The following is a 27,011-nucleotide window of genomic DNA, read 5'->3' as shown; positions in this document are numbered from 1 at the left end:
GATGCTACAGGAGAGAACACATGACTCCAATTGAAATAAATGTTGACGTACAATATATTCGCGTGAAAGTAGAACAAACTTTTCTTGGTAGTAACACTTCGAAGGTTGGAAACGCAAGGAAGATTTTGGTGGCAGACTAATTTATGGTTAACTGTGAGCGGAGGGGCGGCTTTTGACCCCACAAAACTTTCTTACCATTCACTATATATAACAACCACACTCACTCTTCTTTCCTTGCTTCCCTTCATTGCTCTCTCTCTCTCTCTCTTTCTCTCTCACTCTCTCTCAGCCTTTGCCTTTCTTACTTCTCATCAAACACCTTTCATTTCTTTCATCAAACACCTCTCTCTTTCTTTATTTCTTTCTCTAAGCTAAGCTCTCTGTCAGAATCAAGTTCTGGGTTTTGGTCTGCGAGTATGGAAGGCCAAGAAGAATTGGTTTTGAGCAGTGATCAAGCATCCCAGATGATCATGATCAAAGGCAAGCGCACCAAGCGCCCGAGGCCTCTGTCCCCGAACGGCGTCGTGGCTGCGGGGACGTCTAGCTCATCAAGCGCCTGTGGTGGTGGTGGTGCTATGGGAGGAGATCATGAGTATAATTATTATGGTAATTCGTTTACATCGCCCACAACTTCTGGTGAGATCTCTGAGAGTACTGAGGAAGAAGAGGACATGGCCAATTGCCTAATTCTCTTGGCTCAAGGAGATCATGTAACTGTTAACCCAAAGCAGATCTTTGAGCAAAGACTAGCACAAACCAGTAACATGGGCAAGGCTGGTTTCTTTTTCTATGAGTGCAAAACATGTAACAGAAGCTTCCCTTCATTTCAAGCACTTGGTGGCCACAGAGCAAGTCACAAGAAGCCCAAGGCCGTGAGCACAGAGGAGAAAAAACCAGCACCAGCCCATTTCATCCCAGCCTCCACTTTTGAGGAATTTGAAGATCAAAGCAAGCAGTTCATCAAATATAAGAGCAGCCCACCTCCTGCAATTCCAAGCCAAATAGGAAGCAAGCCCAAAATTCATGAGTGTTCAATTTGTGGTTCTGAGTTCACATCTGGGCAAGCTCTTGGTGGGCACATGAGAAGGCATAGAACAGCAGCAGCAGCAGCCAACAACAGTACTAATCATGTGGTGGCTTTGCCTAGCAATATTGGCACAAGTACCAAACTGCAGAGAACTGTTCTTCCACTGGATCTAAACCTTCCTGCACCAGAAGATCATGATCATCATCACCACCAGCTTCATCATCATCATCAACATCGTGACTCTAAGTTTCAATTTGTGCCTACCCAACAAACAACTCTTGTCTTCAACGCCCCTGCTTTGGTGGATTGTCATTATTAAGAGAGAGAGAAAGAGAAAGAGAGAGATGGAGTGAGTAAAAAAAAAAAAAAAAAGAATTATTCTTAATTAGTAGATTATCAATGTGAATTAGAAGCATTATTTTTCAATTAATTACTTACTGTCAATTGGGTATAATTGTGGAATATTAATTCTTTGATCAATTCTTTCCACTTTAATTTGTTGTTTATTTATTTTTGTTGGTTCATCTAATTTGTTGAAGTGTGAATACTTTGAGTAAGTAAGTGGTTAGTGTTCATGGTTGCCTTTCATTCACGAAAAGTGAGTGATGAGGCATCTTTTCCTTTTCACAATTTTCCTTTCTTTTTCTATGTTCTTTTTAAGTGGGAGAGCTATGCACATAACACCAAGAGAGAGAGAGAGAGAGAGAGAGAGAGAGAGAGAGAGTGAGGGCAAGGCAATGTGGTGGCATGGGATGGCAAAAGGGCTAGGGTTAGGCACCACCACCACCACAACGAAAAGTCATGGATTAGGTTCTTCCTCTTCTTGGTGTGTATTTTTATTACAATAAAGCTAAAAAAAAGCCTATAAAAGCTCTCCCTCTCAATTCCCAGTCTGTTTCATTAAATGACAAGAAGTAATGGATAGCAAAGCAGAGTTGGCAATTGCCATGCCACATGTATCCCACCTGTCTCTTTCTCTCTCACTTTCATTTCTTTTTCATTTTTAGCTTAATATAATAACAAAACAATATTTTTTTATTTTAATTTTATTGTCCACCTCATCAAGTTTTTTCAGTTCCAAGCCTAACAAATATATATAAACACTCTCTCTAACAGTTGTACCTAATTTACCCAACTGCTGTGTACGTATCCCTTACTTTGCAAGTCACTTTAGCTATATTTGAGATCATCAATCATCATCATCATCCTCTCTCTCTCTCTCTCTCTCTCTCTCTCTCTCATGGGTCCACCCCATGCCACATTCATTGATATTCCCTAGAAAGATACTCTAGCTCATACCACAAACACTTTCGGTTTGGCTAGCTACAACTTATCCAAGCTCCACTCCACTCCACTGTACTGTGAACTCTACTTCATTTGGACCCACAATCCCCTCATGTATTGTTGTTAACTTGTGATAGCTCACTGGTTTTCAAATCAATTTCTCCGTCATCATTTCAGAGTTCCTCTTTAGTATTCCTTTTCTCTATGTGTCACATTGTCAAGAATGTAACCCATCACTAATCAAGTTTTATATATTAAAGATCAGGTCAATCGTGCAGACACGTATTTATGAACAAACAGTTATCTAAATGCTAACGATTAGTGATTTGGTTGTATATAGATAGATGAAAATCGGAGACTTGAAATGGGTTCAAAGAGAGGGTTGCTTTCACACTACTAACTTGCAAGAGAGTTTGCTAAGTGCACGTTTAGGTGAATGTGGGAAGTGAAGCATATGAAAGAGATTGCGTGGGAATTGAGATGTCCAAATACACACTTAGAGAGAGGGAGAGGAGATAATCATTGACATTGGCACATGTAGTGGGGAGGTTACCTTGTCATATATCCTCTCTCATTGAGTCATTATTCTTCTCATCCACATTATATTTATTCAGTATATGCTCAAAACCAGAGCTAATTAATTTAATTAACGGTGTGAATTTGCTTCTTATATAAAAAGATTCCCCTTATTGGCTACTCTGCCAATCATCTAGAGTAGGGGTATATTTTATCAAGAAAATAACAAGGTCAATAAGGCTTGTTTTAGTTTATATTAAAAAAATTAAAATACCAATTAAATAATCGTCTAGTTATATTTCTCTTCCTAATATTAAAAAAAGCCTCAATTATTTTCAAATCTTCTTCGCTATCTCGTTGATCCGAAAAGACACTACGAAAAGAAAATACATGAACTTTTAAACCTATAAGCATTTGTATTTGGTACTAATTTTCAAGCCACACATACGTACCTTCTAAATGCCAATCCAAGTCAATCTATGATCTTTTTAGCTGACCAATTAGACATGTAATCCTTCATATGGACATCCTTTTCTTGTCTACGGAAGTGAAGAAATCGACCTCTCTTTGCAGTTTTGAGTATATACAACAAGTACCACTCAAAAAAGAGTTAAAAAAAAACCACCACCAATCACAATGCGACAGCAAAATATTGACACATATTTTGATCCATTCATACATTTCCTATTGAAAATGAAGTGTTTTGTTTTGTCAGTTTTGGCTCGCATGTTCTGAAAATTTGGCTACTTTTCTGTGGACAGTTTTCACTTCAAGTCGTATGCTTTAAAAATATATATATATGGAAATAGTAGTGTGGCGTGCTCTCCAACTTCACACAGCTGGATTGGCTGTGAGTGAACAAAAACCACAGGCTAGCAGACAGCTCCTTTCCTCCAATCCAATGGCATGGCATGGAAGCTCATTCTACCAAAAGCAAAGACACCCAAAAAGGGTATTTTTCTTAGAGACAAAATTAATTAATTAATTAATTAAATGAATCAATACTCTAATTAAGCTAGCTGTCACACTGTCCAGAAATGGGTATTTGCCGGCCATTCTTTAATCACATTGGACTTAACTAAATCATTAACCAAAATGGGTTTATTTGGTCTTGCATTTGTGTGACACTTAAGTCGTGATCTTTTTGGTGATTGTTTTTGTGGTTGTCATTACTCGGTTTGGTGAGATATTGAGTACCTAATCACTACTATGCAGCTGGTTCACAGATTTTGGTGGGTTAGGTTTTTTCATGGTCATGCACTAATGGTAGTTGCGAAATGGAGAGAGTTGAACACTGCTAATTAATGCTAATTAGAATAGAAACTCCACAATTTAGGCGGTGTTCAAAGTGAGACATGACGGGTGAAAAAATTAAACTAAATGTCTATTCTCGTTTGGTGGGTAAATTTGTACTAGATTAATGGCATGATCGTTGTTTGGTGAACGTATAAATACTTGGACTGAACTTATTATTAAATTGGACAATAGTCCAATATATTATGTCGTACAAGTCTCATTGAGAGAAGTCATACTCATAATTAATTTTATTTGACTCAATTCTAATCCAATTCAAATTCAAGCCGAACCGAGAAAAAACCACAAATCCAACTCTCAATTGGTTAAAGGAAAAAAAGTTGAGTATACTACTTTCTATGGTGTAGTACGTTTCATTTCAAATTCTTTGTACGGGACCATGTTGCATGTTGGGCCTTTAAAATTTATGATGAAGGGATGCATGACACCCTTTATTTAAGAGGTATGCTTTCATATTGATGAATTTAAAGGTACGGTTTGAATGCTAAGCAGAAGCTAATTGCGTGGACAAAAATGGTAGGGCAGGGATTTTTTTAATAGCAAGTTGAGTAAAGATGCCTAATCTTAGAAGTAAGAAAGATGCCAAGGAACTCTCAGTTTTTCACTGATAAGACTTTTTACATCTGTCTCACATGAGATAGATTCAACATGAATTTCACCTCATCTCAGAAAGTTGGAAAAGATAAAAGTGAGTTCTAAAGTATCTTTCTATAAATAATTTTGAATTGATTGATTGGCCTGATTCATATGACATGTAATGCTATGATAAACTCCACCTATTTGACTCATTACTGTCTTGACTAATGGATAATGATGTTTTGAAATATTCTAAATTCAACTGGACAAATAACTAATTAATTTGTTAATTAACGTGATTTAAGCCGGTGGAAAAGGGCATTAACTTACGGATAAGGAATCTCAAGTTCGAATTCCCACGGTATCATAGTCATGTGTATGTGTGAGAAATCTCCCTTCCATGCTTGTACTAAATAATAATAATAATAATAATAATTAATTTTACTTATATATAACAAAGTAACATTATATGTTAATTATTACATTAATCAATCATATTATTTATCAACTAGCTCTTATTTTAGCGATACTTCTTTTTACTGTACTAAAAAATGTTTCAAGATTGATTCCCCTCGGTAGTATCGATTATAAAACCTTATCATATTATCCACAAGTGTATTTGACTACACGTAGTGGATGCATTATTCTCATACCTCCTTCCTTTACCTCTCTTTTTCACCCATAAAAACAAATCGTGGCATAAATAATCTCTTGGGTGCAGAACAAAACGATAAGGGCTATCATGGAGAGCCGTTATGCAGCAAAGTCTCAGTGATGAGGCCAAAGAGCCTGTAAACGTTGTGTTAAGCAACCTCCCACCACGCTTCTACAGAAGTGCCTCCATTTTTGGGCCCGACTGCTATTGTAATGTGGTTAAACAAGTTTCTCTGGGCCATTTCAAATCAAAGCCACAACATCCCTCTAGATATCATTTTAATATCAAAATTGAGAATACATGAACAAATAGTTGCTGTGGTGTAGTGGTTATCACGTTAGTCTTACACACTAAAGGTCTCCAGTTCGATCCTGGGCAGCAACAATTTACTTTTTGTTTTAACTTTTAATTAATCGGTCTTTAGATTTTATTTTTACCATTTATATGTCGATATTTTACTGGGAACCCAATATGTACAATTTTAAAATTACTTATTTACAAGAAGTTGCTGTGGTGTAGTGGTTATCACGTCAGTCTTACACACTGAAGGCTATGTTGCACGGACACGGGTACGGCGACACGGGAACCCGACACGGCGACACGGAAAATCTCAAAAAAGTAGGACACGGCGACACGGCGACATCGAAAATCTTAAAATAATAATTAATTCTCAATATTTCAATATCACATAATTCCATAAAACAAAATAAATAACTCATGTTCATCATCCATACATAATAATTAATACACCACAAAATAAAACATAAATGATCTAACTCTCAATCTTCTTCAATCATCTATGTCTTCATTGTTGTTATTAGAAAACAACACGCCCTCTAATTCCGGTTCATCAAGTGAAAGGTTTGCAATTTCAAGCACACCCGCATTCTCCAACAACTAAATTAAAAATTAAAACACATCAAAACAGAGAAACAAAATTAAAAATTTGTGAAGCCTAACCTGAGTTTGCAAGAAGGAATCGTCCTTCTTGGTCACGATTTGCAAGAAAGAATCGTCATTCTTGTTGTGTTTCTCTTCAAAAAAAACAGAAGAAATAATCTTCACCTCACCACCAAATCTAACTCTTCCACTACTGTGAAGAGGGATATAAGAAAAGAAAATAGAGATAGAGAACATAAATAAAAGAATTTGAAAACAAAGGGAAAAAAAATTAAAAAGATACTTACCTTTGCAAAAGCTGGAGAAGAGGAGGAGCTGCGCAGGAAAAGAGTTGCTGCGTATATGAACTGAAGGCTGAAAATGTGAGTGAGATGAGATTCATTTAGGTTTAAAAAAATTATTTTCCATTTTTAACCCATATTTTTAAAAATATTTCAAATCAGTCCACCAAAGTTTCAAAAATCACGTTTAGACCCCAACTTTTATTTTCAAAATTTCAATATGGTCCCTGCCGTGTCTTGACCGTGTCGGAGCCGTGTCTTGACCGTGTCGGCGGCGTGTCTTGACCGTGTCCCAGCCGTTGACCGTGTCGGAGGCGTGTCGGAGCCGTGTCGGAGGCGTGTCGGCGTGTCGGCGTGTCGGACACTCCGACACTCCAGTAGTTTGGCGTGTCGGTGCAACATAGACTGAAGGTCTCCAGTTCGATCCTGGGCAGCAACATATGATTGTTTTTAATTTTTAATTTTTTGTTCCTTTGATACATGATTGTTTTTAATTTTTTAATTTTTTGTTCCTTTATGAACCAGCCATCTTTGTGTATTGTTTTTTGCTCCTTTGATGAATGCGGATCATCCAAGGCACATTAGCATTGCGTACTTCTCTTGTTCAAACCGGGGTTTGAAACCAAACTTCTACTCAGGAGGATATATGGGGCAATTCAGGTGGGATCCAATGTAGGTCATTCACTCGTGGGATCTAGGCACCTTTTTTTTTTTTTCCCACCCGGTTATCGTATATGTTGAGACTTTATTGAATGACATTATGCCAACGCTAAGCAGTTTAAACTAGTTTTTCAACTACATCCCAATTAGTCCCAAGAACCCCAGAACGAAAACTGTTTCTGAGGAGAAGAATTATACTGACAAGAAACAAATAATATTGCCCCAAAAAATAAGGTTTATATAGAAAATGGAAAAAGAATTGTCCAGAGATGGCTTCTCATCAAAAGGCCACTAATGAGGAATAAACATACATTGGCACAGCCAAAGGTAAATCAGATTTATACATCTCTACTTTCATTAGATTACAGCCACCCTCCAATTGGTGCCTATATGATTTCATGATGTTGATAGTACTTTGGCCATGTACATCCTGCATAAACACATCAAAAATTCATCTTCTCAATTCAAGTGGGCCTCCAAAGATGACTCCAGAAGGTGCTTATCCCTAGTTAGCAGAAACGATCACCCGCACTTTAGCAGTCACTTCTGGGTGAAGCTTCAGTTCTGCAATATACTCTCCTATCTCTCGAATATCTGGAAGAGAAACAATTCGCTTGTCCACATCCCTACAGATGAATGAAAGAGCAGATAATGGAGCAATCAGACAAGCCGGGATGTGTTTAGCAAAGTTAAAAAGACAAATGTGGGCAATAAAGAGTCGCCTTTGATCAAATGCATAGATATGAAAAGATGCAGAGACCATCTCTAGTTGCTCATTGTTGAACTTTCTGAATTCTGGATTTCATTGGCCAAAGAGAGTAAAAAATTAAGACTTAATTAGGAAAATAAAATACATATTTTCTCCCTTCTTTTTTTTGCTTGGGGGGTTGTGGCTTAGAAGTAAAACTTTTCTGCTAATAGTTCTTAATTGTAAAATTATTGATGCTTGTGTTAAGAGCCTATATGGTATATATGTCATGCATTCAAGTGGGGTATTCAGAATGCAGTAACAGTGCACAAAGTGAAAATTGTGATTGATATATAAATCATACTCTTACTAGATAAAAGATACTACCTGTTAAGTTGTGCCTTGATTATGTCAACGAGATCTTGCGGGGTCACACTGCAGAAATATGTCTGTGTTAAACAACGTATGCAGACAGTGCACTGAATGCTTAATGTCGCACTGAATATAACTCACCTTCCAAAAATTAGCTTTCCTTTTCCACCTTTGCGCTTCACCTTGAAACCTCCAACAGTTTCAAAAATAATAGCAAGTTGCTGCGCCTCTTCTTTTACCTGCACCAAGATGAAATAATCTAACAAGACATAATGAATAGGACAAATTCAAACAATATAGAATCTACTGCCTAGAGAGATTAAATGCAATTATTAGCATTTGGGTGAGACTGCCCGATGCAGCAGCATGCTCACAAAGCAGTGGCAGTGGCACCCCCGTATGTGGGTCCTACCTGGCCTCACCCCTTTGTGAGCGTGCTGCCAAATAGGGCAGCCGCACCCAAGAATCTCTCCTATTAGTGACAAGCTTTGCTATGTTTGACCTGACAATTAATGAGACTAACAGACATCCAGATGTAGCATGGTATTATAATAAAAAGTATTCAGGATAATCTCTAAGAGAATACAAACATGTGCTTTTCAATCCAGTTTAGGATGATCTGATATGTCCAAAGTCCCAAAACCTGAGCCTTAAATGAATGATATGCGTAAAAGGGTGTACAGAAACAAGGCAAAAAATACATCTAATTTTATATCTATAATTTGAGTTACAGCATAAGAAAACATATGAGGGGCATGTCACATGAGGCAGAAGGCAAAAATACATGTGTTATCTAAATACCCTTATTTTCTCTGCCTCAATCCTTTCATCTTCCATCTTCATTTCCCTGGAAAGAGCAATTAGAAAAAGTGTGCAATGATAACATGTTCTCATGATAGAGTATATGTTAATTTTCGCAAAAAAGAAAGCATGAGTGCCATTAGGAATGTTGATTCATCTCCCACCAAAAGTACTGTTTATGCCACGCTATAAACACAAAATTCTTGTATGACATGTCTCTTATCAATCTTTAATGAGTAATTATTATTTTTTGGGTGAAACAAAACATATATTACAACATAGATCAAATATCTTCTAATTGGATAGAAACCATATAGTTGTAACTTGTAAATTAACGCACATTCGTGACCTGTGCACTCTAAAAATACATCACAAGAAGAGGCATATTTGCACAAGAATGCTAAATCCTCTTCATGTTTATCTCTACTTTATATTTTATATTCGAAAAAGTAAGAGAAGAGTTGCACCTAAGGGTTGAGGTGCATCCAATAAATTTCCAGAATCAACTAAAAAGTATCTAATAGTTACGCAAATAAAAATTCACACTTTCACATTTTTGATGCATTTTAAGAAGTATTATATGTACCAAACAGAACTTAAGAAGTATTACTACCTCATATTGATATGATATGAGTGTGGAACGTAGTATCTGTGCGTCCTAGGAATAGGTTGAAAACCCTTGTATTCAATTTCTTTTGTTGAATGTTATGAAAGAGTTTCAGAGGTACAATTAAACACTATAAATGTTATAATTAAACCTCACCACAAACATCACCCTATATCAAGCAACATTCATGCATTAATCTCACAACTTGTATATGCCTCCTCTGTCCATTGTAGGTTTATAACTTGAAATGTTTGTGTATGTGGTAACGTTTGTATTTGCCAAAATAATAATTGATTCCCTCATCATTCTGTCCCAAGTCCCATCTTTAAGTTTTCCAACTTAAACTTTTCGTCATCAAATTCAGTTGACTCCGTAAACACAACACAAAAGATTGAGAAAAGTACTATTCTAACTTCAGAATTGAAAACTTCAAAAGTAAACTACAACAAAAATGAACAAAGTAGAGAAAGGAAACAATTTCAAGTAAGATAGTTATGCATTACTTGAGCAGCACAGGAGTGACAAGCTGGGCCTTGCCCAATGGTAGCAGATAATTCCTGTAATAACCAGCCTTCACACTACGAAGCTCCCCTTTCTTCCCCAGGTCAGCTATATCCTCCTTGAGAATTATCTGAACCAATCAACAACAACAACAACAACAATTAACAACCCATCATAATGCTACATTCTAGCTCACTAATTTACTGAGAATGATTAAGAACAAAATTGAATAAAAGGAAAATCTTGGACAAAATTTCACCCAACCCAACTGTGCTTAGCAAACCATGTGGCTCAAATTGAGGTGGGCTCTTCTTTTATGAATTCTCAGAGCAGAGACCATACAAATTTTGTACTTTCTGATAAAAATATAGAAACACCAAAGTGTTAGAAGAGAACCCATTTCTTATCATTACCGTTCGAGCTTTCTTGGCTTTCTTTTGAGCGATAACCACCAAGCCCGTTCTTCTATCTGACAATTTACAGGCTTCGTTTGTGTTTGCAGCGAAGCTTTGAAGCAACGAGGAAGAACTCCATGAAAGAGTCGATGCTGTGGATGCCATTGCCACACTTTCTTTCACTCTTACACAAGCTCACACTCTCTCTCCCTCTCACACATACACTCTCTTGGGCTTTATGAGATTTATGATCTTATCTCTTTGTTATGCCTCTGTTATGTTACAGTGACAAGCACAATTTTGTGTTTTATCATTTTGACCTCTCTGCAAAATGCAAACTACAAATTTTACCCACCTAATAACTTTTGAATTACAACAATTCACCCTTTTCTTTTTCTCTTTTCTTTTGCCCTTTTCCTTTTAGTGGAAAATAAATAAAATTAAATAAAAATATTTGACGGAAAAAAAAAGGGGGGGTTTTAACTGTAGACGTCCCTGAACTTTATCTCAAGCTTCAATTGAGTCTCGGAACTTTTTTTGTGGCAATTACATCCGTGAACTTGACAAGTAGTTCCAATTAGGTCCTACCGTGATAGAATTCATCGAGCTTGACCATGTGAATGGCACGTAATATTGTTGTTAGGGGTATATTGGACTTTTGGCTCGGGGAGAGAAGTGGTAGGAAATATTCTGCCAGAAAAACCTCTTCACTCTTCATAGCTACAAATCAAAGCAAAGAAATTACTCCAATCTAAGGTAAAAGTGTTGAATTTCAAACTTTAAAAAAGTTTAGGGTTTTTGCTTCTTTGGGAAAAAGGGTGGCGAAGAACATTTGGCTGATGATGCATTGGTTATTCGGAAAAAAAAAAAAAAAAAAAAAGATGATGCATTGGTTTATAGACATTGGATGTGGTTGCTCTCAGGTGCGGCCCAGAAGCAATTTGAAAGCCTCTTCCTAGCAATTGGATTGGATTGGATGTATACCCGTTGGGGAATGAAGCAAGTGACTTGCCACAAGCACCCTACGTCATCAGCAAAATCACTTCATTTGAAAACTTGGGAGTAGGGTTGGTGATTGGAAGAGGATGGCTCTTGTTACCGGAGATCGGCGAGGATGTCGAAGTTTTTTGGTTGAGAAAAGCCCTTGTGAGGGTGGTGATGGCTATGGTCATGAGGGGTTCAAGAGGTAGAAGAGGAAGAAGGGGTTGAGGAACAAGAAATGCTGCTTTTAGCTCTCATTTTGATGGCCAAATTGACAGACCATCACGGTAGGACCTAGTTGGAACTACTTGTTGAGTTCACAGATGTAATTGTCTTTAAAAAAAAAGAAAAAGGTTTCGAGACTCAATTGAAACTCGAGGTAAAGTTCAGGGATGTCTACAGTTAAAAACAAAACAAAAACTCATGGTTCAAATCCTCAAGTGAATACAAAGACACTAGAGTCTACCTAATACGTGTGGTTGCAGATAGAGTCTACAAGTATCAATGGCTTTCTCTTTTTACAACTTCGACGGTATCATGAAATTTTATTAGATTATAAAAAATAAAAAACACTTAGCCAAGGAGACATGAAATCGGATCCCTCAAAAGAAACTAAAGGCATGTTTGAAAGTTCTTCTAGGAGGGGTAAAAGTGCTTTCAGACAACTAAAAACGCTTTTTGTAGAAGCACCTATTAAGTGCTTCTTCTAATTTTTGGTACAGGGGAGGGGCTAAAACCCCAAAGCAGCAAAGCTAACTAGAAACTAAACGAGGCCTAGCTACACCTCGAGAATCAATATCTAAGATGGTATTAAGAAAGACACCTTCTTCAGAAACATGGAGACCAGGACTTGGCAGCCCAGGTATCTGCAGCATATTTTTGCTCACGAAAGACATGCATAACAGAGCAGTTCCTATCCTCCCGAATCTTCAAAATAAAGCAGTTGATAATACTGAACCACAGCAGAATTAGAGTCACACTCAACCTCCACCATTCTAAAACCAGTATCCCAAGCCAAATTAATTCCATAGAAAATGCCCCATAACTCATACTCTACAATAAAACCATCACCTAAATTCATAGTGAAGCCTTTGATCCAGTTTCTAAAAGAATCTCTTAGCAAACCCCCAACGCCAATAAGACCAAAGGCATTAATTTTGCTGCCATCGGTGTTGACTTTACAAACTCCAGGAGGACGGACACTCCACTGAATGTGAACATCATTGTGCTCAGGGGGGGTTGGCCCTTGGATTGCAAGCTGTAAACCATTCCAGAGCATATTGAAAATTCAAAAGAAGAAGCTCAGTAGGGAGGTGAAAATTCTAGTAAAAAACAACCTTGCATCTCCATTTCCATATACACCAGAGAAATATAGCAAAAACCAGATACTAAGGCATGCCATGGAGAACAATCCTCTTAGACTTCAAATTATGGAATAACCAGTCCTCAAAAGTATTTGAAGACTGACTATGCTCCACTACACCAATTTCAATCATGTTCCAAATAACAAGAGTAGCAGCACAATCTTTAAAGAGATGTTCACAGGATTCCATTGGATCACCACATCTAGGACAGATAGTAGAAGTACTGAGCCCTCTCTTCAAACCTTTGTTGGAGATTTTCAACAACATTGGAATATGGGAAAAGTGGCCGGTCATTTTGATCAGAAGCTTCAGGTTTTGGTCTAAAGCGGCCGATCATTGGAGAAAATCGACCGGTCGGTTGACACAGAAGGTGTAATTTTGAAGCACATCTTCAGTCATGTGGTATGCCTCTTGATGCCTAAATGTTTGAATCATATATATGAACGTTAGAAACACTTCATATACATAATTTAAACATAAAGACATATTCTTTTATGACAAGAAGTGTCCTCATTGAAGTGGTACCTCTTGATAAAGAGGTACAATTCAAGAGTTTTATATTTTATGAATTATGAGTTAAACTAATTTAGAAAAGACATCAATTCCTCGATAAATAGAGACGATTATACTGCAACAATTACATGAAATTATATACAAGAGATATAGGAAAGATCTAAGAAAGATCAAAGTTCAATTCCAACTATTCTTCATCTAATTTCACAAAGTAAAACTTCTATGGGTTATTTCTACTAATTTAGCCTCTAGGAATCTTGAGTATCCTTATTACAATTCTAAAGTGTGTATGGGTTATCTTCGGTTGTGCAAGACATTGACAACATATAGTTTAGGCTAGGCTTCATTGTGTCCACATGGCTTATTTGCTTAACCTCTTTGCACACAATTTGTGAGGGCAAAGAAAGTTTGAAAGATAGTGTATTCATACACACCTTGAAGCATCTTTCATCCTCTCATTATCATTCATTCTTAAACACTTCTTCCATAAGTCATTCTCACAAGATTTGTAAACACAAATATCCAACACCTTTGAGTATTAGTAAGAAGCTTTTTGTGACATAGGACCAGAGAAAAGTCTTTACCTTGGGTGGAATACGCAGCTTCCATATAAAATCCCATTTCCAACTAGCATTAGCCTCATCCATATCAAAACTGTTATATGCAATATTAACAGAGAATTGGCCATTGAGGGTGAGGTGCCAAATACATTTATCATCCCTACTACCATTATCACCAGCATGAGTACTAAGAATCAAATGGACAATATTCATAGGTAGAGATCCTGATAAGCAATTGATGTCCCAAACTCCTTCCTCCAAGAAGTCACTAACGTTCAATTGGAGTCAATATTTGCTTCTTAAAGAAGCACTCCCAAGTTTTTTTTCAGGAAGCACTTTGAATTCTTATGAAAATTTCAATATCTGTATAACAAAAGCGCTTATAAGGAGAAGTGCGTTCTAGAGAAACAGTCCCAAACAAGCCTTAAGCAAATTCCAAGGATAATCGGGAGGATAATCATGTCACCAAAAAGATCTAGGATGAGAGAGTGGATTGTGAGGTTTTTTATATATTTTAAAACTGGTGCTATATTCAGTTTTGAGCTAAATATATATCATACATATTTTAAAATAATTTAAATAGCATATAGATTTTGAAGTAAAATTATTCGGGTAGCGGATGATGAACACAAAGATGGACAATAAAGATCAATCCATAAATAGGAGAGGGGAGTCAAACTCTCCCAACAGTTGTCTTGGTGGGTTTTTAAACTCTAATTAAAAACATATAATATAATTTATCCAAAATGTAGGTTGTTTTCTGGCCCAAGTTGGATTATTTTTACCATCCAATTAGTGAAACGGTGAGTTTCACTAAAAGCCATCTTTGCTAGGGCATCATTTCCTCAACATCATCTTCGATGTTCTTACTGCCAACACCTCTGCAACTCCAAAAAAAAAAAAATTCAAAGATTGTTGACCATGCGCCTCATGTCCTGTCTTGACCACAAGTGACCTGTGTCGAGGAGTGTCTTGACTGTGTCCGGGGAGTCTCTTGACCGTGTCTAAGCCGTTGACTGTGTCCAATGAGTGTCTGCACCATTTCGGAGTGTCCGACACTCTGACACTTGAGCATTTTGTCATGTCCGTGCAACATAGGGTTTTTTATGGGTTGTAACTATACTAGTAAACTACAAATTCTTGCTCTCTCCCAAAAAATACACTCCATAGCCGTTTTCATTTTGAGGGGGAGGAAGCCACTATTCTTCCTCCCCTCTCCCCCTTCTCCCTTCCTCCCTTCTTCCCCTCCCTTCTTCTCTCTTCCGTCATTTTCAGAGATAGAAATTTTCCCCTATTTGTCTTCGTTTTGTTATGATTTTCCTCCACCCATCACAAGTGGTTATGTCTCGAGGTCGGATCTCCACTTGTGTTTCGATGTCGGATCTTTACCACATCCTTTTTGCGGTTTCTTTATGTTTGGAATATGTCGCATTGACTCTTTGGATTTTTTGTGTAGTTTTCACCTCTCCTTTTGTAAGAGTTTCCACCTCTCTTTTGTGAGAGTTTGATTTGTATTGTTATGGCTTGATTTTTTCAAGCTTTATCTCGTTTTGGTTGTTCTGAGTTTGCAATCTTAGTTGGGATGCCTATGCCAGAGCTTTTACGCTCCCCCGTGATCATTAGTGGAGCTGCACCAGATTGTCTAAATTTTAATGTTATATCGCTCCGTTATTGAAATGGCCCTTTGTGACTAGTTTGTATTGGCCCTTTGTGGCTAGTAGGGGTGGGCATTTAGATTGGAAAATCAAGCCGAATTGGGCAGGAAAAAACTGAAAAATTGAGTTGACCAAAAACCGCACCGAGTTGACCTAAAACTGGACTGGACTAGTTTGGTCTAGTTTTGGTTCTGGTTCTTATAGTGAAAAAACTGGACAAGGCCAAACTGGACCATATATGTATTTTTAAATTTTTTAATAAAATATTTAAGCCAAATTCTAAATTTCTAAGCCCATAACTAATCTTTGTCCAACTCCAACTCCAACTCCAAATCACCTCTCTTTTCTAGGCCCAATCACCTCCCTTTCGCATGAAATTAGGCCATGTGAGAAATTTTAAGCCCAAAAAATAAATTTTTTGTTGCGTTTTGTAATTAAAAATATTCAAAAATATAAAATATGGTCCAAAATCGAAAACCGAACCGGCTTATGGGCAAAAATAAAAAATCTGGTCTAAACCAAACCAAATAAATAGTGTCGGTTCTGGTTTGGAGTGAGAACCAGACCAAACTAGACCATGCCCACCACTAGTGGCTATAGGTTTTTTTGGCTCAATTATAAATGTAATCCCAGAATTTCTTTAAAAAAACTACAAATTCTAGAATGAAATAATTAAATTACATGAACGAAATTAAATTAAGGTTAAACGACATAACCAAAATTCTTGTTTCTCTTTTATTTTTTTATGAATTAAAAAGATAAATAAATAAATAAGTGTATTTGAGAGACACCCTTGTAGGGCGCACTACGCATTCTCTACACACACAAAATCACTTGAGTCCGAAACTATTTGACTGCTCAATTATATGGTTGTTATTATAGTCTTTTCTTGAAGCACCGTGTTCGTGTATTTTGTTGGTCCCAACTAGATGCCTTAATAATTTCAATTTGCTTTATTTTTTGCAAGAATGATCTATGAATATGAAGACTTGAAAAATAGACTATTTGGATTGTTGAAGAAAAAAAATCATATAAGGGACCCTAAAGGTGTCCCTCAAATAAAAATTATTTGAGGAATCCTTCAATAAAATATGACTATATATATACATATATACACACACATTTTTGATACTTTACATCAATTTTAGCTATACAGTTTAACCTCATTTTAATTTTGGCAAGGAAAAAGATATATTGTTGACTGGGTTGTTGCCTGGGTTTGCTGAAGTCAGCGATGATGTCAGCAACTAAATTTTTTTAAAAAAATATCAGATTTTTATTATAAATAAATGTTATATTTTTCACTTCCCACAACAAAATTCTATACAAATTCCTTTCCTCATATCTAATGTGAATAGTGGTTGCCCTTGGGTTGCCATGGCAATGGGTGGAAACACCACAACCTTTTGCAAGGGCTGCCACTATTCACATGAATAGTAACAGCCCTTGCCTTGCCCTTGCCTTGTGCCATGGCAAATGGATAGAAGTGCTCTAAGCTGTGGTGTGGAAGAAACATTCTAGCCAATTCCTCCAGCTGAGCTCAAACTTGAATCCCAGCCTGAGGTTCAGGGACAAAAAGATTCCAGAGAAACCCAAAAAAACCCAAGACAATGGTTTGAAACCCTTGCAAAGGAGAAAATTCGAGAGAACATCTGGAAAACCCCTCTCTCTCTCTCTCTCTCTCTCTTTGCAGACACAGCTTACGTACTAACAAATGAGAGGGGCCATCGTCGACAACAGCGACTTGGGAGTAGCCATCATCCATGATCCATCCACCTTGAGATTGATACATAGGAAGGCAATTAACTAAATATAATAAGCCTTAATTACTATTCAAAAGAATAATTAATTCCTTGTAGCTTACAAGCTGCAAAATACCACATCCAAGACCAAGTTGTTGTCGATGATCATGTGTTCCAAGAACCCACACCCAATTAAAAACCCCTACAAATTATTCTGACAATATTATTGCATATTCAAGCTAGCTTGACTATCATATATATATGTTTTATACAAAATATATATTCATAAGCGTTTACTTCTTCGTTTTTTAATCACCAAGGAGGATCTGCCCTGCCCGTGGGTCTATCTAAGAAGAAAAAACCTAGGTATATGTGCTCATCCATCCACACACCCAAGATTTTGTTAATTAATAAATTAAAAAAAAAAAGAAATAAGAAACGTTGGCTGGGGATGAAAAATGCACACCAAAAGCGTGCATTTTTCATCCCCAGCAGACCAAAAGCATGCTTACCAATAGGAGTTGGTCCAAGTGGAAGGGGCTTGGATCCTTTAAACAAGAGGTCCTGGGTTCGATCCCAGGCGCTTGCGAATAGAGCAGACTTTGTTGGGAGAGGTCCCCGCTTTGCGCCCGACAGTACCTCGAGGGTTAGTCCCCGCAATCGCGCGGAGGATACCTTGGTTTTCACCAAAAAAAAATGCAGACCAAAAGCATGCTTTCAGTAGTATTAAAAACAAAGCAGGCAGCAATCTAGACCTAGTAATAATAATATCCATGCTGTGTGGATTCTTTATGTCCTAATAACCTGCCCATATAATGCCGGTTGGGCCATTTGAATATAACACATACTTTCATAATTCACTATAGAAAAGAAAGCATCTTGATTTAATTTGGTCGTGGCGGCGCATATTGGAAAGTCGCTTAAACAAGAGCGAACGTAATCATGAAGTGTGCCATACATGGGTATGAAATAATGCAGCCTAAATCTCTTAAAAATGGTTTATTGGATCGTTTACGAAAAGTTAATGTTAGAACAATATCATCCATCGGGAGCATTTTTGCTCATCACTTTTCTCAATACTTGACACATGTTCATAAGCATAACTATGGTTATATAAATCAAAGTAAAAAAATTTAACCATGGTTTTGTCTATGGACACGTGTCAAGTATTTAGAAAGGTGGTAAAGTGGTGAGCAAAATATTTCCATCATCCATCATACTAAAAGCTATTAAACATTCAACCAAATTAGCTATGATCATACTAGAAAGTTGGGCTAGTCTAATATAGCACCCTACAATTTCTATTTCTCAGACATCAACTCATTAATTTTGAAATCTATGTATAAAACCCAACTTCAAACTAAAATGCCCTGTAAGATTTAAAAGGTCATAGTACTCCTACATATTTACATTGTTTGCCACCAGACTTCAGATAAGCCAACGTTACCATGTCATTAAGTCCCTCATTTCTAATCAATACTTCCTCATTTATAGTATATCAATAACTCTGTGTTTTTTTTAGGGCATTCCCTCTAATACCTAAAATTTTGACCAATAAAAAATCCCTCAAATTTCGTCCTAATAAAATATAATAGGTAAATTATTATCAATACAATATTAATGTACCTACAAATTTACATACATATCTTGCATATATCCAATACGGGTAGTTAAATTATTTTCACAATATACCTATGATGGCTTTAATATACCTACAATATCCCCATAATAGGTAAATTACAAGTTATATTATTGCATAATAGGAAATTATTAGGTAAATTATATCCAAAATGTGTTTATTAAAGTTGGGTATATTATTTGAATAATAAGTAAATTCATATTAGGTACATTATTTTTTGTAAAAAAAAAAGTAATAGGTACGTTATGTTGTCAACATAAAATTGTATGTACACTATTATATTTATAAAACAATAATATAATAGATAATTAATCACGTATACTTCATAAATAAATAAATAAAAAGTTTAAAAATTAATCACATATAATAGATAATTAATCACGTATATTATCTGAATTTATTGTTAAATTTTAAAAAGTTTTCAAATTAATTCCTACATCCATTTGGAGTTCTTTCCAAATTCAACGTGTGTGAGTTACAATCCAATTAAAAATTATTTCTATATTGGTTCCTACATTAATATACAAAATGTATAATAAATTTGATTTTGCGCTTGATTAGGTAACTTGTCGAGTTGCATTCTAGTCATCGGGTTTTATTTAGAAAAAACAATATTTTATTCAAACAAAATTAAAGAGATGGGTTGTAGTTGAGGAAAAATGACTTTGAAGGGGTTAAGCTAAATTTACTATAAAAAGTTTTATACTTTCGTAGACAATAATTGACAACCGTTGATAATTGTAAACCCTCACAATGACTTCGATATTCATCAGCGGCTACATCATAACACAAGCTAACCATTCAGTCGAGTCCCTCCAATGGGTTGTTGTTATAGATAAGGCAAGAGAACTTGCATCAACGGCTCAGACTCATCGATGTGAAGTGACGACTACATCATAACACAAGAAATTAACTAATAAGTTAGTTTCACTAGAAGTTATTAAGCTGGCGAAGGGCTCATCCAAATCCCAGAGTAGTTAATAAGACATATATTCAAACAAGGGCAGCAGAAGAAGCGGCTAGCATGGACCAAAATGGCATACAAAGCCGCATGCTTTTTGACGACTAACATGATCACTGATTCAATGATATGCTTGTTATGAGATCATTCTTTTGAAAATTTCAATTCACACTTACGTGAAGATAAGTATACGTGACTTAGACTCCCTTAAATTACAAACACCAATATATATATATAGAGAGAGAGAGAGAGAGAGATCTTCCATTAAGGGATCCCTCAAATTAGCTTATTTGAGGGATACCTTTGTAGAGCTCACTCCGCATTGTATTTCACTAATCCAAATGGTTTATATTTTAGATAATCATTCAAAGATCATCTCTACAAAAAATCACTTGAATCCGACATCGTTTGACCACTCAATTGTGTTATTGAAATTTATATATATACAAATTCTTCTATGCGGATATCTGGATGTTATTATCGTGCGGATGCCATGTGTTTTCTACTACTCCTCCCTGCTTTCCTTTTTGTTTACAATGGCATCCGCACGATAAGAACGTGCATATCTTAAAATTTTAATCTTTCTTTATTAAACTTTGGTACAAACAAACAATGTGAATGTAAACATGTAAGAAATAGCTAGGTATAGGCTTATTAGTAGGCAATTCATGCAAGTAAACGGATAAACTAATATTTATTGGTTAATTAATTAATTTATACTTGCCAACTCTCCAAAACTCTCTGCACAAGGGCTTACCTTGTCCTAACGTGAGGTTAGTGAGATATGAGGAAGGTCATAACTGGGGATGATCAGTTGATTGCTAAACTCCAAGTTGACTTCTCTCTCTCTCTCTGTATTTTCTCTCCTCTACCTGTAAACTTAGCATATTTAATTATATATATTCTTAAAAAGCTTAGGTTCTTTCTTAAGCATATCCCTATATAATCTCCACCAATACACTACAAACAGTATTTAACCTTTACAAGAAAAGATCTGAAAAGCCAATCTAAGGAGACAACAATCCAGACTCAGAGGGGGAGGCAGATTGGAGAAAAAGCAAAGCAAAAGCGAAAGGCTATACAACTTGGAAATAAAAATGATTTCTGGGGCCACATCTAATTGTTTCCAAACCATGCCACAACAACAAGAAGATGAGCACCAAGGTTTACAAATCTTTTCCATGACTGAAGATCCTCAAGTTTCTTCATTTTCAACATCTTCAGGCCCAGAGAACCACTCAACCTCTCTCCTCTACAGTCTCTCAGTCCTCAAAGAGAAGGTTCGCCAAGCCAAATCCCTGTTCAGCATCCTTATCTCTCCAGATCATCACCACCATCAAAGTCAACCCCCGGGGTCGACCAGCATGGCCATAGCAAGCATGAACAATGTGATCCAAGAGATCATCGTCACGGCTTCTTCGATGATGTTCACCTGTCAGCAAATGGCCCTTGTGTCCCCTCCTCCTCCTCCTCCTCCTCCAGGTAATAACAACCCTACTAGCACTCCTAATACTATTGACCATGAAGAACAATTGCTCCACCATCAAGGCCTTAATAAGCCTCCTCCTCCTCTATTTTCGCAACCAAACTTTGGTAGCGGCCTTGACAATAAAATCGAAACTCCTTTCTATCCAACTAATGATGATCAAGCACTCGATTGGTTTAGCGACAGCTACATCGATTGTACCACAAGAGATACAAAAACTAGGCATGTGCAAGGCAAGCAACAGCCTATTTCTCCGAAAAGCTTCGACATTATTGAGCTAGACGCTGCTGATTTGCTGGCCAAGTACACCCATTACTGCCAGGTTTGTGGGAAAGGGTTCAAGCGCGACGCGAATTTGAGAATGCACATGAGGGCTCATGGGGACGAGTACAAGACCACCGTTGCACTAAGCAACCCCATGAAGAAAAACAATAGCACTACAAATAACAACAACAATCAAGGCGCCGGAGGCACAGATGGAAACACAGATTGTTCGACGAATTTGCCAAGGAAATATTCATGCCCGCAAGTAGGGTGCAGGTGGAACCAGAAGCACGCCAAGTTTCAGCCCTTGAAGTCGATGATCTGTGTGAAGAATCACTACAAGAGGAGCCATTGCCCCAAGATGTATGTGTGCAAGAGGTGCAACAGGAAGCAGTTTTCTGTGTTATCTGATCTGCGTACCCATGAGAAGCACTGTGGGGATCTGAGGTGGCAGTGCTCATGTGGAACCACATTTTCAAGGAAGGACAAGCTCATGGGTCACGTCGCTTTGTTCACGGGGCACACGCCGGTTGTGATCAGTTCTTTGGCTAGTAGGCTTGGGAAGGCTGATCAAAGGAGCCATGGATCACAGATGTAATTGAACTGAATATTAATGGTAAAGAAATTGATTAATGGTTTTGTTTCTGTTTGATATGTCTCTACTGTTTTTTTTCATCTTATTATGTGTCAATAAAAATGTTATACTATAGGATTAGTTTGGTTTGTGAGTTTAGCATCGGACATATTGTAATTAACTAATTAATTAAACGTTTAAGTATGTGTTCAATTATGGTTGCCATTTTCCCGTCATCCTGGGGAGCTTAATTACTCTCTGTTCTATTAGCTCTGGAACTTTTGATCAACTTTTCCTTTTTCGAGGGAAACTTGTGTATTGCTTCCACAAAACCTGAGATGGATATTATATGCATTTTTCTTCATTGTGTAGTCAATGTTAGTTTTGTTGGTCTTAATCTTTCTGTACATACATTTCTTGCTTCTAATTCATGTATATATCGTATTAAGTTGCGTAAGTTCATTCATATGATAAAGCATGTTTACTTCATGTCCATTTGTATGTGTGTGTCATTCTTTCTAAGAAACAAGATCGAATCAAGCATTCTGCTGCATATAGAGCAATTGTGTTGAAAGGACAGGAGAATTTGAAGAAAACGAATGGAAGAGAAAAGGAGAAAAACTCTCCTTCATGCATGGCCACCAATTAGTTAGGAATGTTGGCTATAAAAGCATTTGCCTTCTTTCAGTTCAATGTATCCCTTAGAAAACCAAAACTTAGAGAGTTTTGAGAGATAAGAAAACCTCACTTGTGCGAGAGAGAAAATCATCTTGAGAGAAAAACCAAGAGAGAGTTTAGCCACCGGTGTTTAGTGAGATTATTATTGTATTCCCATTATTTTCTTAGTGGAAAATATTGAGTGTTATTTTTGCCCATTTTATTTACACAAGGCTAGGAAAAGTCAAATCCTGAGACTGCCAAATTTATTTATTGGCTCTTTTATTTTTCGCCATCTTTCCCAACAAGTGGTATCAGAGCATCGGCTCAAAAAATTATATTCTTGTGTAATTTAAGATGGAGGAGTCGTCATCATCATCGTGAGCAATAATGTTAAAATTAACTGCATCCAATTACTCCATTTGGAAGCTAAGAATGGAGGACATCCTTTACTGCAAGGATTTGTATGAGCCCCTTCAATTTCTGGGACAAAAACCAGAAGGGAAGTCAGACAATGCATGGAGCATTCTGAATAGAAAATTTGTTGGACAAATTCGACAATGGGCGGATCAAAGTGTGTTCCACCATGTGGCACAAGGGACGGATGCATACAAATTATGGACAAAATTATCGTCCATGTACGAGCGAAAGACCGTTCAAAATAAAGCCTCAGTTATCCGATGATTGGTAAACCTCAAGTACAAAGATGGTTGAAGTGTTACCGAGCATCTTAGTGACTTCCAAGGTTTGATCAACCAGTTGACGAATATGCAGACGGTGCTTGATGATGAGTTACAAGCATTAGTGTTACTCAGCTCTTTGCCTTATGGCTGGGATACACTAGTAGTGTCCTTAAGCAATTCAGCTCCTCAAGGCGTTCTTACATTGGACATAGCTAAAGATAGCATGTTCAATGAAGAAGCAAGGAGGAAAGAACAAGGTGTAGTAGCCGAGTCAGAAGCCCTTGTCTCATAGTATTGTGGAAGAACTAGCAATAGAAAATTCCACAGGCGAGACAAGTCAAAAGGAAGGTCAAGAGATGGCTCGAGATGGAGGTCCAAGACAAGAAAGGACCTAGAATGTTACCATTGTGGTGGGATATGCCACATGAAGAGAGAGTGCAGGTTGTTTAAACAAGAGCAAGATAGAGGTAACGAAAAGAGTGATGCTAGGCACATGACCGCAACTACCTCTGGTGGAAATAAGGTAATTATTCTAAGTGGTGATGGCTTCATTAATTTTTCCTCTCAAGATACATGCTGGATAGTGGATTCTGGTGCATCATTTCATGTCACCTCACGAAAGGACTTCTTTACATCTTACACCAATGGAGATTTTGGTAATGTGAGGATTGGAAATGACAAATTATCCAAGATCGTGGGAAGAAGAGATATTTCCCTTGAAACCAACACAAATTGTCACTTGGTTCTCAAGGATGTGAGACATGTTCCAGACATGCGTCTCAATCTAATCTCCACCGGATTACTTGAAGATGAAGGATACACCAATGTCTTTGCTGAAGGGAAATTGAAACTCAACAAGAACTCTCTTGTCCTAGTACGAGGGAAGAAGGAGAACACCATGTACATGACACATGCAAAAGTCAATAATGGGTACGTAAATGCTCTCTCAAAAGACTCAATCGAGCTTTGGCATAAATGGCTCGGTCACATAAGCAAGAAAGGGTTGAAAATTCTAGCCAAAAGAGAGGCACTAACTGGGATAAAGAAATGCATGCCTCTAAAATCATGCACACATTGCTTGGCTGGAAATTAGCATAGAGCTTCGTTTCAACATGAACTTGCACAAAGAAAACCCAGTGTATTGGATGTTATGTACTCTGATGTTTGTGGTCCTATGACCACTAGTACTCTGGGTGGTGCAAGATATTTTGTTATCTTCATTGACGATCATTCCATAAATGTATGGGCTTACGTACTTAGAACAAAAGATAAAGTGTATGAAGTTTTCAAGCAGTTTCATGCCAGCGTTGAACAAGAGACTAGTAGAAGCTTGAAATGTATTCGCACCGATAATGGAGGAGAATAAATGGGGGCGTTCAGAAACTACTGTATAAGTAATGGAATCAGGCATGAACAATCTGTTCCGAAGACTCCTCAGCATAATGGCATAGCTGAGAGAATGAACATAACAATTGTTGAAAGAATAAGAACAATGTTATCTCATGCCAAGTTGCCCAAAAGCTTTTGGAGTGAAGCCCTAATGACTGATGTTGATCTAATCAACCTTTCTCCTTCAGCTCCTTTGAATGGTGATGTTCCGAACAACTTCTGGTCGGGAAAAGATGTTTCCTACAATCATCTGAAGGTGTTTGGTTGTAGAGCTTTTGTTCATTTTCCTAAAGACGAGATATCTAAGCTCGACAAGAACTCGAAAGAATGTATCTTCATGGGATATGGCAATGAAGAATTCGGTTGCAGGTTATGGGATCCTGTAGCTAGAAAGATTATTAGAAGTAAAGATGTAGTCTTCTTTGAAGATTAGAATATTGAAAACATTTGAAGAGGTGATAAACCTAATAATCTTAGAGAATATCCAGCTAACTTAGATCTAGTTCCTCCTCCAATGAAGCACAATGACGGGTGAAATGAATCCAATGATACTGATAATCCAACTAATGATCCTATTATTAATGAACCAGTTGATGATGACGTGAGTGATGGTCATACAACTGATGGTATAATAGATAATGTAGTTGATGAGGGGCAAGAAGAACAAGCCCATGAAGAGCCAGTGGCCGAATTCCAACCAAGAAGATCGACTAGGGTACGGAGACCTCCGAGTAGGTATTCTCCATATGATTATGTTCTCCTAACAGACGGGGAGAACCAGGATGCTATGAAAAAGCATTGACTCATGATCAATAAGATGAGCGGTTGAAAGCCATGCATAAAGAGATGTAATCTTTGCGAGAACCACACATATGATTTAGTGAACCTACCAGAAGGTGGAAGAGCACTCAAGAACAAATGGGTGTATGGATTGAAGACGGAAGAAAACAACTCTAAGCACCAGGTTTAAGGCAAGGCTAGTTGTGAAAGGTTTCAGTCAAAAGAAAGGAATTGACTTTGAAAAGATTTTCTCACTCGTAATGAAGATGTCATCATTCATACGGGTTGTACTCGGTTTGGTTGCAAGCTTGAATCTCGAGATCGAATAGCTAGATGTGAAGACAGCTTTTCTTCATGGAGATCTGGAAGAAGAAATCTACATGGAGCAGCCAGAAGGATTCAAAGTCAAAGGCAAAGAAGATTTGGCACGCCGTCTGAAGAAGAGCTTATATGGACTCAAGCAGGCACCTCGACAATGGTATAAGAAGTTTGATTCTTTCATGATTGACCACAGATATCAGAGGACTACTTCAGACCATTGTGTATTTGTGAAAAGATTTGATGATGGTGAATTCATCATACTTCTTTTCTATGTCGATGACATGTTAATCATAGGACAAAACAGTGACAAGATTAGCAAGCTGAAGAAAAAGATAAGCAAGTCTTTTGCTATGACAGACTTAGGACCCGCAAAAGGAATCCTCAGTATAAGTATATCCTGTGATCAAAAAATCAGAAATTGAGGTTATCGCAAGAAAGTTATATCGAGAAGGTACTAAAGCGGTTTAACATGGATAAAGCAAAACCAGTTTCTACTCCATTTCCTAGTCACTTTAACCTTAGTTCGAAGCAGAGTCCTACAAGTGTGAAAGAAAAAGAAAACATGGCTATGGTGCCATATTCCTCAGTTGTTGGTAGTCTGATGTATGCAATGATTTGCACGATACCAGACATAACGCACGCAGTTGGCGTTGTAAGTAGATTCCTATCTAAACCAGGCAGAGAGCATTGGAATGCTGTGAAGTGGATTCTCAGATGTCTCAGGGGTACTTCCAAAATGAGTTTGTGCTTTGGAGGTGGAAAACCTGCATTGATTGGCTACACAGATGTAGACATGGCAGGAGATCTTGATTCCAGAAAATTTACTTCAAGATACATGACTACATTTTCAGGGGGAACAGTTTTG

At 37.3% G+C, this 27,011-nt stretch overlaps 3 protein-coding genes and 1 non-coding gene across 4 annotated transcripts; 3 read left to right on the top strand and 1 right to left on the bottom strand.

Moving 5' to 3' along the window:
• Positions 1-228: 228 nt before the first annotated feature.
• On the top strand, positions 229-1,516 carry LOC110755339 (C2H2-type zinc finger family protein). The gene has a single exon (XM_021956514.2). It carries the CDS (start codon positions 417-419, stop codon positions 1,344-1,346), a length of 930 nt encoding a protein of 309 aa, XP_021812206.1. The 5' UTR covers positions 229-416; the 3' UTR covers positions 1,347-1,516.
• A 4,167-nt stretch (positions 1,517-5,683) lies between these two features.
• Positions 5,684-5,756, top strand: TRNAV-UAC (transfer RNA valine (anticodon UAC)). Its single transcript has one exon. It is a non-coding gene; the product is annotated as a tRNA-Val (tRNA).
• Positions 5,757-7,430: 1,674 nt separating this feature from the next.
• Positions 7,431-10,828, bottom strand: RPL9 (ribosomal protein L9). Its single transcript, XM_021956511.2, has 6 exons — positions 10,596-10,828; positions 10,185-10,312; positions 9,075-9,120; positions 8,415-8,512; positions 8,289-8,336; positions 7,431-7,839 (listed from the first exon to the last, which is right to left on the bottom strand). The coding sequence occupies exons 1-6, from the start codon at positions 10,740-10,742 to the stop codon at positions 7,719-7,721; spliced, it is 588 nt and encodes a 195-aa protein (XP_021812203.1). The 5' UTR covers positions 10,743-10,828; the 3' UTR covers positions 7,431-7,718.
• Positions 10,829-20,882: 10,054 nt separating this feature from the next.
• On the top strand, positions 20,883-22,524 carry LOC110755315 (C2H2 and C2HC zinc fingers superfamily protein). Its single transcript, XM_021956499.2, has one exon. It carries the CDS (start codon positions 21,090-21,092, stop codon positions 22,338-22,340), a length of 1,251 nt encoding a protein of 416 aa, XP_021812191.1. The 5' UTR covers positions 20,883-21,089; the 3' UTR covers positions 22,341-22,524.
• Positions 22,525-27,011: the final 4,487 nt, after the last annotated feature.

This window comes from Prunus avium, chromosome 6 (genome assembly GCF_965620075.1).
Source record: "Prunus avium chromosome 6, drPruAviu1.hap1.1, whole genome shotgun sequence".
Classification (NCBI taxonomy): domain Eukaryota; kingdom Viridiplantae; phylum Streptophyta; class Magnoliopsida; order Rosales; family Rosaceae; genus Prunus; species Prunus avium.
The sequence above is the reverse complement of the archived record's forward strand: the minus strand, read 5'-3'. Positions and strand labels throughout refer to the sequence as shown.